Below are 14,659 nucleotides of genomic sequence, written 5' to 3' on the forward strand. Positions count from 1 at the left end.
AAAAAAAAAATGTGAAGGAAGTTTTTTTTTATTTTAAACTCACCATAATCAAATCATTTGCAAACATTTGAATTCCAAATGTCACGGTAGGAAATCCAGTGTTTCCTCCGTGTCATGTTTTGTGATTGTTTTTGTACTTACGTTGTCTCCATGTGCTCGTTTAGTTGATTGTCATCACCTGGGTGTTGATTGTCTCGCTCCAGCTGATCTTCATCACACCTCAGCTACTTATACTCACCTCGCTCTCTCTCTGTTGTCAGATCCTCTCTCATGTCTTCGTGTCCTAGTTGGATTACCGTCTTCCGTGTTCGTGTGCTGGAGTGGATTCGTGTTGTCGTCCTCGTGTCAGTGTTCCGGTCTGTTCCTGGTTTCAACCATTGACCACCTTCACCTGCACCGCCGACTTCACCACCCAGCTCTTCTCACGCCACCGTAGACCTTCCTTGCCATTGCCAACATCCTGGACTCTCTTTCTCAATAAACTACATCTGATTGCCTGCAATTGCTTCCTCCTCTTTTATCTGTCGTTACAGAAGGATCTGACCATCATGGAAGCAGCAGGCGATCGCTCCCCATCTCATCTGGAAGAATTTCTGCAACGAGCTGTGGGTCGTATGGATCGCCAAGACAAGGCGATAGATGAGATGGGTCGAGCCTTCCAAGCAATGGTGACGAAGGTGTCCGAGCTCGCTCTCCAGACGCAACACCAACAACAACCGTCACCCGCTGCGCCTCCCACGCCACCCACACCGCCGATCGTCTCCGGGGGGATTCCCAGCCCGAACCACGCCCCCCATCCGGAGAAATATGCGGGTGAGCCAGAGTTCTGTCGATCATTTCTGTCTCATTGTTCTCTGCACTTCGCCATGCAGCCCCGCACGTTCTACACCGAGGAATGAAGGTGGCATTCGTCTTATCACTACTTACGGGAAGGGCTGCCCTCTGGGGACGGCGGTGTGGGAAAACCAAGACAGCTGCTGTGCCTCGTTCCACGCCCTTTCGGAAGAGATGAGACGGGTCTTCGACCGCTCCGTCGCCGGGAGGGAAGCGGCTCGCCTTCTCACGGACCTACGTCAGGGGGAAAGGTCCGTCTCCGATTACTCGATTGAGTTCCGCACCCTGGCGGCGGAGTGTAAGTGGAACGAAGAGGCGCAGTGGGATCACTTCCTGCATGGGTTGGCTGACCGCATCCAACAGGAGATCCGCACCGTCGAGCTCCCCACTTCTCTCAATAGTCTGATTGACCTCACCATCAGAGTTGACAATCGACTCGATCAAGCCACCAGACGGAGGGGGAAACAGTTCTCGCGAACAGACCGGAGGCTCAGTATCCAGCGCTCAGATGTTGCGGTCAGCCCACCGGAGATCATGAACCCATGCAGGTGGGGCGAGCTCGGCTCTCCCGGGAGGAGAGGATCAGGCGGAGATCCCTGGGACTATGTTTATACTGCGGCAGTCAAGAACATCACATCCAGCGTTGTCCGGTAAAAGACCAAGCCCGATAGTAAAACGGAGGCTACTATCGGTGGGATCTCTGCCAGGAAGACCTCATCTACATCGGACACTCCTTCCGGTGAGTCTACGGTGGTCCACCCACGCACTCGAGCATCACGCCTTTTTGGATTCTGTGGGCAGAGGGTAATTTCATGGACTTCAAGTTCGCTTGTAAGCTTAACATTCCTCTCACCTCCCTCAAACACCCCATTGCACCCTTTGCTCTCAACGGACACAGACTACCAGTCATCACTCAGACCACCTTACCTGTTTCCCTCACCACATCTGGCAACCATACTGAGGAGATATCATTTTACATCAACGGACTCACCTCAATCCCCCCATCGTTCTCGGTCACACCTGGCTTCAGAAACACAACCCCAGGATCAATTGGCGCCTTGGATCTGTGGTTAGCTGGAGCGGAGAATGTCATTTGTCTTGTCTTTTGTCTGCTGGTGTTAATGTTTCTGAGTTCTGTGTTTCAGGGGAAGCAGTGGATTTGGCTAGCGTGCCCGCGGAGTACACGACCTGAAGGAGGTGTTCAGTAAGTCTCGTGCTGATTCTCTTCCTCCTCATCGTCCCTATGACTGTGCGATAGAGTTATTGCCAGGTACTTCTCCGCCTAAGGGCAAGTTATATTCTTTGTCTATTCCAGAGACGGCGGCCATGGAGAAATATATATCCAGTTCTCTAGCAACGGGGTTTATTCCGCCCTTCTTCTTCTCCAGCGGGGGCGGGGTTCTTTTTTGTGGGAAAGAAGGACGGATCCTTGCGACCTTGCATTGACTACCGAGGGCTGAAACAACATAACGGTAAAGAATACCTATCCTTTACCGCTTATCGTCTTCAGCTTTGAGAGGTTGCAGGGAGCGTCCGTTTCACTAAATTGGACTTACGTAATGCTTATCATTTGGTCCGCATCAGGGAGGGGGATGAGTGGAAGACTTGCCTTTAACACCCCTAGAGGCCATTTGAGTACTGCGTTATGCCGTTCGGGCTAACCAACTCGCCGGCAGTCTTCAAGCACTCGTTAATGACGTGTTGCGGACCCATGGTCGATCTGTTCATATATGTTTTACCTGGATGACATATTGATTTTTCTTCGTCTCTCCAGGAACACGTGCAACCACGTTACGACGAGTGCTTCTGCGGTTGCTTAGAGAATGGATTGTTTGTCAAGGCGGAGAAATGCGTTTTTTCATGCACAGTCTGTTTCTTTTCTAGGACACATCATTCGACTGAGGGTGTTCGCATGGATCCTGAGAAGGTTAAGGCTGTGGTAAATTGGCCATCCCAGGAGTCTCGCAAGGCCCTGCAGAGATTTCTGGGGCTCGCCAATTTTTACCGGCGTTTCATTCGCAATTTCAGCCAACTAGCCGCTCCTCTGACCGCCTGACCTCCCCTAGTTTGACGTTCAGGTGGTCAGACGCAGCTGAGGCTGCGTTTGCCAAACTGAAAAGCTGCTTTGTTTCAGCTCCCATTCTCGTCACCCCTGATCGCTCACGTCAATTCATAGTGGAGGTCGACGCGTCAGAGGTGGGGGTAGGAGCAGTGTTATCCCAACGCGCATCCTCAGACGGAAAGGTGCATCCGTGCGCGTATTATTCTCACCGTTTATCTCCTGCAGAAGTTAATTATGACATTGGCAATCGAGAGTTGTTGGCAGTCAAACTTGCACTGGAAGAATGGCGTCACTGGCTTGAGGGGTCGGGTGTACCTTTCATTGTATGGACGGACCATAAGAATCTCGAATACATTAGAACCGCCAAGAGACTTAACTCCAGGCAGGCTCGGTGGGCATTGTTTTTCGGTCGTTTCGATTTTACACTTTCTTACCGGCCGGGTTCCAAAAACATCAAACCCGATGCTTTATCCCGTCTTTTTGAGCGTTCCGATCGTACTGCTACTCCCGAGCCCATTTACCGGGGACCATCATTATCTCCGCGCTCAGATGGGAGGTCGAATCGAAGGTGTTGACCGCCTTAGAAGGGGTAACGCCCCCGGCTCGTTGCCCACCGAACCGATTGTTTGTGCCGGAGGGGTTACGGTCAGACGTTCTCCAGTGGGGTCATTGTTCCAGTGTTGCTTGTCACCCAGGGTTAGTAGAACTAGATTTCTAGTCAAGCAACGATTTTGGTGGCCTGGTATGGCTCGTGACGTCCACGATTTCGTCTTGGCTTGTTCAGTTTGCGCTATTGGTAAGACTTCCAATCGACCTCCAGATGGGTTACTCTTACCGCTGTCTGTCCCTTCAAGACCCTGGTCCCACATTTCGCTAGATTTTATCACCGCCCTCCCGCCCTCTAGAGGCAATACGGTGATTTTAACCGTAGTGGACCGGTTCTCGAAGGCGACTCATTTTATTCCCTTGCCCAAATTACCTTCAGCCAAGGAAACAGCGGTAGCTGTCATTGACCACGTCTTCCGCATACATGGCCTCCCGACAGACGTGGTTTCTGACAGGGGTCCCCAATTTGTGTCCAAATTTTGGCGAGAATTTTGTAAATTGTTAGGAGCGACTGTTAGTCTTTCTTCCGGGTTCCATCCCCAGAGCAATGGTCAAACCGAACGAGCCAATCAGGATGTCGAGAGGGTTTTGCGATGTTTGGTTTCCAATAATCCTTCGTCCTGGTGTCAGCAACTCTCAGTTGTGGAGTACGCACACAATTCTTTGCCAGTGTCATCTACGGGCATGTCTCCATTTAAGTGTAGTTTAGGGTACCAACCACCTAATTTTGTCAGTACGGAATCCGAGGTTTCGGTCCCCTCCGCACACGCACTAGTCCAGAGGTGTCACCGCACCTGGACCAGAGCTCGCAGAGCTCTGCTCCAGGCTAGGTCGCGCACCAAGGCTAAGGCCGATCGCCACCGGTCGAAGCCTCCCCGTTACGTCGTCGGTCAAAGAGTGTGGCTTTCTACCCAGAATATTCCTATGCGTTCCGTTTCTAACAAACTTGCTCCCAAATTTATTGGCCCGTTTTCTATTACCAAGATTATTAATCCGGTAACCGTGCGTCTTAGCCTTCCTCCGGCGTACAGGAGGATTCATCCCGTGTTCCACGTGTCCAAAATTAAATCGGTGATTTCTTCCCGTCTTAATCCGCCTGCTCCGGTTCCCCCCCCGCCTCGTCTCGTTAATGGGGAGACCACCTATTCGGTTAATCGTATTCTGGGACTCTAGACGGAGGGGACGCGGTTTTCAGTACTTGGTGGATTGGGAAGGTTACGGTCCGGAGGAGAGAAGCTGGGTTCCTGCTCGGGACATATTGGATCACCACCTTATAGATGATTACAATCTACAGGTAAAGCAGGCTGGGAACGTCAGGTGACGTCCTAGGGGAGAGGGTACTGTCACGGTAGGAAATCCAGTGTTTCCTCTGTGTCATGTTTTGTGATTGTTTTTGTACTTACGTTGTCTCCATGTGCTCGTTTAGCTGATTGTCATCACCTGGGTGTTGATTGTCTCGCTCCAGCTGATCTTCATCACACCTCAGCTACTTATACTCACCTCGCTCTCTCTCTGTTGTCAGATCCTCTCTCATGTCTTCGTGTCCTAGTTGGATTACCGTCTTCCGTGTTCGTGTGCTGGAGTGGATTAAGTGTTGTCGTCCTCGTGTCAGTGTTCCGGTCTGTTCCTGGTTTCAACCATTGACCACCTTCACCTGCACCGCCGACTTCACCACCCAGCTCATCTCACGCCACCGTAGACCTTCCTTGCCATTGCCAACATCCTGGACTCTCTTTCTCAATAAACTACATCTGATCGTCTGCAATTGCTTCCTCCTCTTTTATCTGTCGTTACACAAGATGCAGGGATGTAACTGATTTATTGTTTTTAAAATGCAACATTTCTAAGGTTTCATGCTCTTCACTACATAGAAAGGATTTGTGTTCAACACTAAACCATATCCATTCTCACTGTAAGTGAAACTTTATTTAATATCCTCTGGGTCACATTTTGTTTTACTTTTCTTTACTTTTGTTCATGATTTTTGAGGATCTCTATACAATCTCTTTATCTTGCACCTATTAAATGACAGATGCATTTGCACTAAATTCTGTAGATTATTGTAGACAATGTCAAAGTTTTTTTTTATTTAATGTCAAAAACAAAGGATGCAATAATGAGATCATGTATTTTGTATTCTAAAAATGCATTATTTTATCAGTTGCATTTATTATTTGCATTTAGCATTTGCTGTTCCTTTCTGTCTATGTATGTTCACTCTCATATGCTTATTAAGATCCTTTACTGAAGAAAACAAAAGGAATGTTGATTTTGAAGTAAAAATATTAAAATGAATATGTATAGATTACAAATGAAATGGAAAGGTATGTCAGGTATGTAAAAAAAAAATCGTCGGAGATTAACAACAATGCAATGGCTCATTCAGTTTAATTTGTTTATTTGTATAACACATTTCACAATACATATTGTTTCAATGCAGCTTTACAGAAAATGCAAGTTTTTCTTTTGCAAAATCAGAATAGTCTTTATATGAGCTTGTGTCAGAAAGCTTGTATCTAAATCTAATTGAAATTATAATATTTACAAAATATGCATTCAAGCAAACTCTGTGTGCATTTTAAACCAATGAAAATGTCATAATTTTGTGTCTGGAGTCCTTGCAGGGTAGCCATCATCTACTCACAGGTGCTGGGTCATATGGAGTCTTCACAAGAGTCTAGATAAAAAAAAATAAAAATAAAAAAGATATATATTTATATATATATATATATATATATATATATATATATATATATATATATATATACTGCATGTTAAAGTTGATCATACAAATTTGACCAACAAAAAGATGCTGGGCTTGAAAGTGACATCAATGTTAGCTGTGCTTCGTAAATCGCTATTGCTTTACATATGTTATTGACAATGGACCTATGTGACCACACTTTAACAATCTAGAATGAGGTACCAGAGTTACCTGTTCCATAAACCTCCACCTCACACAGCGTGAGAGTCGCCTGGATCTTAGGAATGTACATGTTCACATAACGACCTTCCATTCCACCGCAAGAGAAACTGACAGAACTGCCTGCTGGGACAAGTGAAGTGACACCACATCTACAGAGAGAAAGAGAGAAACCACGACACAATCAGCTGACCTGCTCAAATCCAGTTCTCCTGACACGTTCATAACTGTTTTCATAACTTCACCTGGGATTGTTGTTGCCGTTGTTCTCCAGAGAGTTTCCGATGCGGATCTCTACTCCAGCCGTTTCATGCAGCCAGCCATCGCCTCTGTTGGTGATGGTCACGTTGTAAATGTAGTAAATATCCAACAGGTCCAGCCTCCACCATGGCTTGAGCTGGTATGCTGTGTGGGAACAGTATGTATGGGTTTCGTCTGGAGTGGGTTTACCTGAAGGAGAATATCTGATGCCGTCGATGGCTTTTACAGCTCCACAGCTTTTAAATGTGGATGACTGTACAGCCGTTCCTTTTAATGCCAAATTCTCTGAAAACATTTAAAGAGACAGAAGGTCAAGACTCAAATATGTGAAGATTCATTACATTCCATTTTGGGTTCAGATATTAAATTCCTACCTAAAACACTTAATTCCATTTACTACTATACATGAAAATCTGAAGTTAATATTTTAATGGATCTACACTTACTATTAACTTACTATGAGAAGTTGTACCTTATTAACAATCATTAACAATTTTTTATTTATTATTATTATTATTATTATTATTAATTTGGTTAATGTTAATGAATGCATGTTAACTAATGGGACATTATTTACTACTTTTTACCTTCAAAGTTTTCTGAACTCCCCTGAATGGAAAAGACACCTGTTACAAAAACAAAATATCTCCATTGCTTTCTGAGATCTGGATCAATTTTATGTTGTATTTGATTCTTTAAGTATTTTCATAAAGAATAGCTAAACAGCATCTATAATTGTACATCGTCTGACTGATGCGTGTCATTTTTACTCACCCAAAAGTAAGAACAGATAAGAGAGTTCCTCCATCTTGTTTTATAAAGACCAATAACCAGATAAGTGATAAGATATGCTAAGGGTGTGAGTTTCCCCTTCTGCTCTCTCTTCTACTATATATCCCTCTTTTTATTTGTGTTTCTCTTCGCAGCTCGAGTCTCCACCCTTAGGAAAATCTGACTGGATGCTTGCTGAATATATTTCACACATCACAGGATCTCCAGAATTGCTTTTCTCAGAACACCTCTCAGGTCAAGTCTGATTTTTTTTTTTTTTTTTAGGTTTTTTTTTAACGTTTTTTCAGTATTGGTTAAAATTAAGATAATTTCTCAAAAGGAATCATCTAAAAAAAAGTTGTATCCACATAACAATTAGATTTGTACAGTTTATTTTATAATTCTAGTAGTTCATACTGAATGAGAAAAACAATGTGGTAAAGTATCGGCTGAATGAAAGCAATGGGATAAATAGTCTAGAAATACTTGTGTGATTAAGAAGATATTCAAAATAAGAATGCATGTTTAAAAAATGAGGAAAGTGTTTAATTTTATCATTGAGAGCTTGACATGAACAGTATTTGTGTTTTTATTCCCATGTAATTCCAATTATATTAAACACACATACAGTTGTTTTTCATGTTTTATGGGAAATCTGAGCTGTTTCCGTCATGGGGAGAGAAAAAATTTATAATAAAATAATAACCAAAACATATCACTAACTAAACTCAGTGACTCTAAGTAGCCTATGCCAAAGAAAAAGGAAACAAATGTTAGCAGTCTCCGCCAAATCCTGATCTGAAGCATAAACAGGTGAAAAAAAATGACATTTACAATAAAGAAAACCGGGTGTGATATGTCTGAGGTACAGACGCACGTTTTGTTAGGGCTCCTCTCCAAGGCCTCGACAAAGTTATTATTTATCCGTGTTTTTACTTAGTTTTATGCCATCAAAGGGTTTCTACTTTGCTATTTAATGTGAATTTCTGTCTCAATTCAATAATGCCGAAGTCTCCAAAGTAAAGAACTCTAAGGACCAAGTATCGGGAGCTAACACTAAAGCTAGCTCACTTGACACGGTGGAAAAAATACCAGATAATGCTTATGCTATGTGCAAGGAGATACAGTCTATAAAGAGATGGCCGAGTCAATCTTGCAGGGAGTTAACCCCACTTTGATGCTTTCAAACTCAACTTCCAGAAGCTTGAGACATTGGAGGCTGAGCTAAAGGCTCATGTGGCTAATTAAGAGCTGGCTACAAACAACTATGAAGCACGGATGCAAGAGTTGGAAACCAAATACTAAGAGCTGTCTTATCAAAATAATCAGCTCTGTGCTAAAGTGTTGGATCTAGAAGCTCAGTCAAGAAGGCATAATATTAAGTGTAACAATAAAATATCCATACTCATCGGGAAGAAGGAGGCGGGAACCGGCGCACAATCAAAACATAATTTTAATATTCAAAATAAACACAAAACAGCGCAAAATAAAAGCCAAAACATAAACTAATGTCCCAGGCCTGGTCCTCTCTCGTCCTTCATGGTCGTCGCTCCAGTTTTATATCATTCCATCTCCTACGTGGGACTCCATATTGGTGGTGGGGCGCAGGTGTAGCTCATCTCCAATCACTACACCTGGCCTCACTCCTCGTTCCCACGCCTCTCGGCCCCGCCCCACTCGCCACATACCCCCATCGCCCCTCGCAGGCTGGGGGGTACCCTCGAGACTGCGCTCTACTCCCCCCCCCTTCCCTCCGGGGGGACCGTTCACGGGGACCTGCGGGAACCTGGGGGTAGGACAGACGAGGCGAGAGAAAAGGAGATGGAAGGAGGAGCGACAGGGACGAGAGAGGGGAGAGAGAAAAAAAAAAAAATTCCGGTTCCCAGACGCACTGCTGCTCGGCCCTCCACCAGCTGGGTGATCTCCTCCGCTGTGCCTGGCGGTGGCACTGGACGGCCCTCGGCGGACGGCACGACACTCCTCCGCCGCCCGATGGACGGCGACGGCTCCTCCGATTTTGGGCAGCGGCAGGAGTCCCCCGTTCCCTGCCCCTCCGGATTCCATCACGGAGGCGGCAGGCTCCGGCCCCCTGGCGAACGGCGCAGACTCCTCCGCTCCCTCACGGACGGCAGCCCCTCCATATCGTGGGCGGCCGGCAGCGAGCTCGCCCGTCCCCGACAACTCGCTCCAGCCCACCGCCTCGAGCGTCCATGGCGGCACATACCTCGCCTGCTCGAGGGCACCGCGGATTCACCACAGCGGCGAGGGATCTTCAGCAGCCTCCTTCTCCCGGGCTTCGGCACCACTGTAACAATAAAATCTCCATATTCATCGGGAAGAAGGAGGCACAATCAAAACATAATTTTAATATTCAAAATAAACACAAAACAGCGCATCAGCCCCTCACGGCGACTGACGCGCACAAATAAAAGCTATAAAGAGAGAAAAAGTATTTAGACACCTTAAATCATTATCAGCAGATGTGATTTTTCAACAGGACACTCATATTAAAGCAACTGAGCAGAAAAGGTTGCGTTGCAGTTGAAAATCTCAAGTTTATAACCATTCACTTCTCACGCTCGTGGGGTGGCATTTCTCTTTCAGAAAAATATTCCATTTTAATTTTCTTCTATGATTACAGATCCTTATGTTAGATATATTATTGCTTCTGGTACCATAAATTCTTTCCCCTTGACTTTCTTAATACGGTCCAAATACTGCCGATCCTAATTTTTACAAGAAGGTTTTTGACTTGCTTCCTGATGGCAATAATTCCAAAATAATAATTGGGGGAGACTTAAATAGTTATTTAGACCCCTATTCAGACAGACTATCCACCCGTCCACCCCCTGGAAATGCATTGGTACAAGTTTAAATAACCTGCTTAATTGTCGAAATTAAGTGGATATTTGATGAATTCAGCACCCTGTTGACAGAGATTATTCTTACTGTTCACATGTCGACAAATCTTATAGTAGTATAGATTACTTTCTGGTTGATTCTGAGTTAATTTCGCATGTTACTGATACCAGGTACCACAGCATATTGATCTCCGATCACAGCCCTCTTACCATGTCCATCGACCTACTGTATCTCTCCCGAAGCTATCTTATTCTTGGCATTTAAATCCATCTCTGATTACTGACAGTAAATTTGTAGAATACATTACAATCAAACTGAAAGAGTCAACTCAATATAAGGAGCTGGAAACTTTTACCTTTGTCAAGTAAAAATATTTTCTCTTCCCAGATTCCTATTTCTTTGCCAGAATCTCCCTGTTTTTCTTACTTCTGCTTTCTTATGGGAACTGGACTCTATAATCCTCTCTTATGATTGTAACTTTAAGACACATACAGTAGGATCTCTAAAATGCATCTACAAAAATCTAAATCTGTAGGTCGTCTGGCTATTACTATTGGGCCACCAATGTTAGGGCTTTAATGTATTGGGTGGAGGGGACTGATTTCCAACTGTGGGTACAAATGGAGACTGGCTGGCTGTTGGCACTTCCTTAGCAGCCATGTTGTTCTCCAAGTTGGATAGGCCCACATAAAAATTTTGTGTTAAAGAATTCAGTAAAAACCTTAAATCAGATGAGGAAAGTCTTGTCCAGAGACCTCTGTTCATATGCCAATTTGTTATAATCATTCTTTTGTACCCCCCTGGACTGATAAAACTTTTTGTCTGGAAGGAGAAGGGCTTAGAGTCCATCAAAATACATTTATAAGAAGGCCAATTTCATTTGCCTCATGCACACTTCTTTCATTATCTACAAATTAGGCATTATGTAAAATTTGTAATTTCGCTGAAAACTCCCTGAAAAGTGTGTGACATTTCTCTAGATCCTCCAGATTCTATACATCTTATTTCCAAATGTATTTGTTTAATTGAAAGCTTTGTTGAAGCCTCCACTAAGAATTTTAAGCAGCTTGATAATATGAGACTCTAATTCACAACAACTACAACTACTCTGCTCTCTCCTCCTCCACCTTGTTACATCCTGATATTTCAAAAGATGTTGGACTTTGGGTGATGTAACTGTAGACAGATGTAAAAAGTTGCCCTTTACTTTGTCCAATGATGAATTATACTGTATTTCATAATATCTTCTGTATATAGACTTGATTTACAGTACGTTAACTATAGTAGCTCTAGATTAGGGGTGGCAAACTCAATTCCTGGAGGGCCAGAGCCCTTATTAAACACACCTGGAATCAAGTCTTTCAGGCTTATTTGAAAACTACATGCTCTCTATTTTGGAGCAGGGTTGTAACAAAACTCAGCAGGGCTCAGGCCCTCCAGGAATTGAGTTTGACACCCCTGCTCTAGATGAACCCACAGACCTTTAGTTCATGATTTCCACTCCATCAGTCTGATCACTGATCATTTCCATGTTGTTTTGTGTGTATTTAAATGATCTCAGGCAGGATGTAAATCAAGAGCTCCACAGGAGTCCATCATCTGCTCAAAGTTCCAGCAAAGAGCCGTCACTTCATACAGATCACTATTTAGCAGATCGAAACTGGGCAGTCCCGAGATAGGCAAACGCAAAACCAAGCACCATTTTCAGCATGTATTTACCAGGGTAAGACACACACAATTTAAACCAAAAACTTTCCTAATAATGACGATCACACAGAAGTCTAATTAGAAAGCAAAACAAAACACTCACAAGTTGCTGTCCTTCTCTGTTGCTGTTAATAATAAAAAAACATGCCGTGTTTCTGGTGATGCATGTTTTGAATGAGAAATGCACGCCTTGAGGGAGTGGATCAGGATAGTATTTTCAACGTTTAACAATTTAAATGATGCCCTGCTCCTCACAATACTATTATATTCTGCCAGAGAGGACTGCAACTGAAATGCATTGTCATTTGGACTACTGTGGTACTGCTGTTTGAAACATCTGAAGTAAATTATTATGATTAAGTTACATGTGTCTCTCTGTTACGTTTCTCCTATAGACTCTATACTTTATACACTCACTCTTTATTGGTTGATTTGTTCTTTATAAAAATAAATAGAAAAACCAATGCAATTTGTAACATGATGTGTGGGTTTTAAGTCAGATTTTATATTCAGTTTAATGTACTTTATTGGCATAGTTTGTGTCTACATTAAAGCATGTCACAAAAGGAGTAAGTGTGATCATAGTAATATACAAGGTAATAATATTAAATATTAAAATTCCCAGACAGCAATGTAGTGTTGGCCCAAATCCGGCCCACATCTGGCCCGCGTGAAATCCTTTTGGGCCGGATCTGGGCAGACACTGCTTGCTGTCTGGGTTGGTTCTGGGCTATATAAGGCTCAGGTGTGGCTCAGATTTGGGGATTCTGGTTTACTTACGGCTGAGAATTGGCACCAATAATAAAACCTATTTTGGCCCAGATCAGGGCCAGCTAAGGCTGATTAACTAGCTGAGATTCGGGCCGGTTATGGCCCATGTGTGGCCCGAGTCTTTAATCCAGTTCTGGGCCACCTCCGGACCGTCATTCTTTGCGGTACTTGGGCCGAGGGAAAAGTCATTGTGTGGCCCGGATCTGGGCCAGAAGACATTTGCTATGTGGGAAACTAGGGAAATTATTTGTTGCATCCGGTGGGGACATAATTACTGTTTACAATGACTTATACTATCTTTTAAACACTGCATAAATATAAAACCATGTCTGCATTTGTTATCAGAGAAATTAAAGGGGGGTGCTGTGCGGGTTTCGAGCCCCTACCCCTTTGAGGTCCTATGGTAAGGTGCCCTTGCGTTCTGGTCTGCCACGTGTTCTGCCGAGGGTAAGATATGAAGATTTTTGATAGTAGATGATAAAAATTTCTTTACGATCTGCTTTTGCAGAAATATCATTGTATTGTGTTGCAGTGCATATTCTATCAGATGCAGTTCTGGCACCACCGAATCAATATACTGCGACAAACATTAACATCAGTGTTACTCTCATGGGACACTGCACACTTGTTTTTTTTTTTTTTTTGCATCTGCTTTAAAGCCTTAGTGGTTATTTAAATGTTTAATTTGTGTGCTGCTCTGACGTTCTTTTTCTTTTTCTGAGCACACTCAAAAGCACGCACGAAAACGAAAAAGCCCTTCAAACTGTGCCTGATTAGCCTACTGAAATATATTTTTTTATGCTAATACTGTCAAAACACACAAGGTTTATGTAAAGTTGTATTTCTAAAATGAAATTAAACAACTGTAAGAAACCGATGCATGTCTGTATATGAGATGCGTGCAGGTCTTAAAGGGACAGTAGGCTATATGCTGCCGATTTAATTAAAGGGATAGTTCACCCTAAAATTGTATTTCTGTCATTGTTTATTCACTCACATGCTGTCCTAAACCTATATTCAATTAATTCTTGTGCTGAACACAAAATAAGATTTTTAAAGAATCTGGATAACCAAACAGTTGCTTGTCTACATTGACTTTTATAGTAGGAAAAAAATACTATGGAAATCACTGTGAACCAACAACTGTTTGGTTTTCCACGTTCTTCAAAATAATGTTTTTATGTTTAGCAGAAGAAGAAAAGAAAACTTATTCAGGTTTAAGAGTGGGTAAAAGAAGGTAAATACATTTTGGGGTGAATTATTCCTTTAATGTTAATAAAACACCAAACACAGAGAGAAAAATCACTCAATACTCTTGACTGAAAAGCTTTGTATTTGTATCTGTATTTGTAATGTGTATCTTTGTTCTCATTTTTTAATAACAGATACAATAATGACAACGATACTTTTTCATATTTTGTTACCTTAAAAGGCTTTATAATTATATATGATTATATACCATTATAAACGTTGTATCAACCCAAGGCATGCTGTCGCCTGCATCTCGTCACCCATAGGTTCCGCCTGTGCATGTAGTCCATAAAGAGCAGGTACACCACATGCATTGCGATGTTGTGCAGTACACAACACGCTAAAACAATCTGACAGATTTTCTCTGGCCTGTATAACAGCATTCCACCAGCTGCACACATCCAAGCACATCCATCTGGATTTGAGTAACCCGATTGTGCATTGTATCACTGAGCGTGCATGGGCATGTTTCAGGTTGTACCGCACTTCTTGAGCGGTCGTTGGGTTGGCTAGACGTGTCATGAGCCATGTTTTGAGGTAACCCCCTGTCACCTACAGCAAGCATCATATAATGAACCTTTATTTGAATGAACTAAAAATATTCAGGGCAC

At 43.3% G+C, this 14,659-nt stretch overlaps 1 protein-coding gene across 1 annotated transcript; it reads right to left on the reverse strand.

The window, feature by feature from the left end:
* Window positions 1–6,437: 6,437 nt before the first annotated feature.
* Window positions 6,438–7,034, reverse strand: LOC113096417 (fucolectin-5-like; the record flags this gene model as incomplete). Its single annotated transcript, XM_026261799.1, has 3 exons — window positions 7,028–7,034; window positions 6,671–6,875; window positions 6,438–6,577 (listed from the first exon to the last, which is right to left on the reverse strand). Coding segments are annotated over exons 1-3 (352 nt in total), but the record flags the coding sequence as incomplete, so codon positions are not given.
* Window positions 7,035–14,659: the final 7,625 nt, after the last annotated feature.

The sequence above is a fragment of the Carassius auratus genome, unplaced genomic scaffold (genome assembly GCF_003368295.1).
Source record: "Carassius auratus strain Wakin unplaced genomic scaffold, ASM336829v1 scaf_tig00215914, whole genome shotgun sequence".
In the NCBI taxonomy this organism is placed as follows: domain Eukaryota; kingdom Metazoa; phylum Chordata; class Actinopteri; order Cypriniformes; family Cyprinidae; genus Carassius; species Carassius auratus.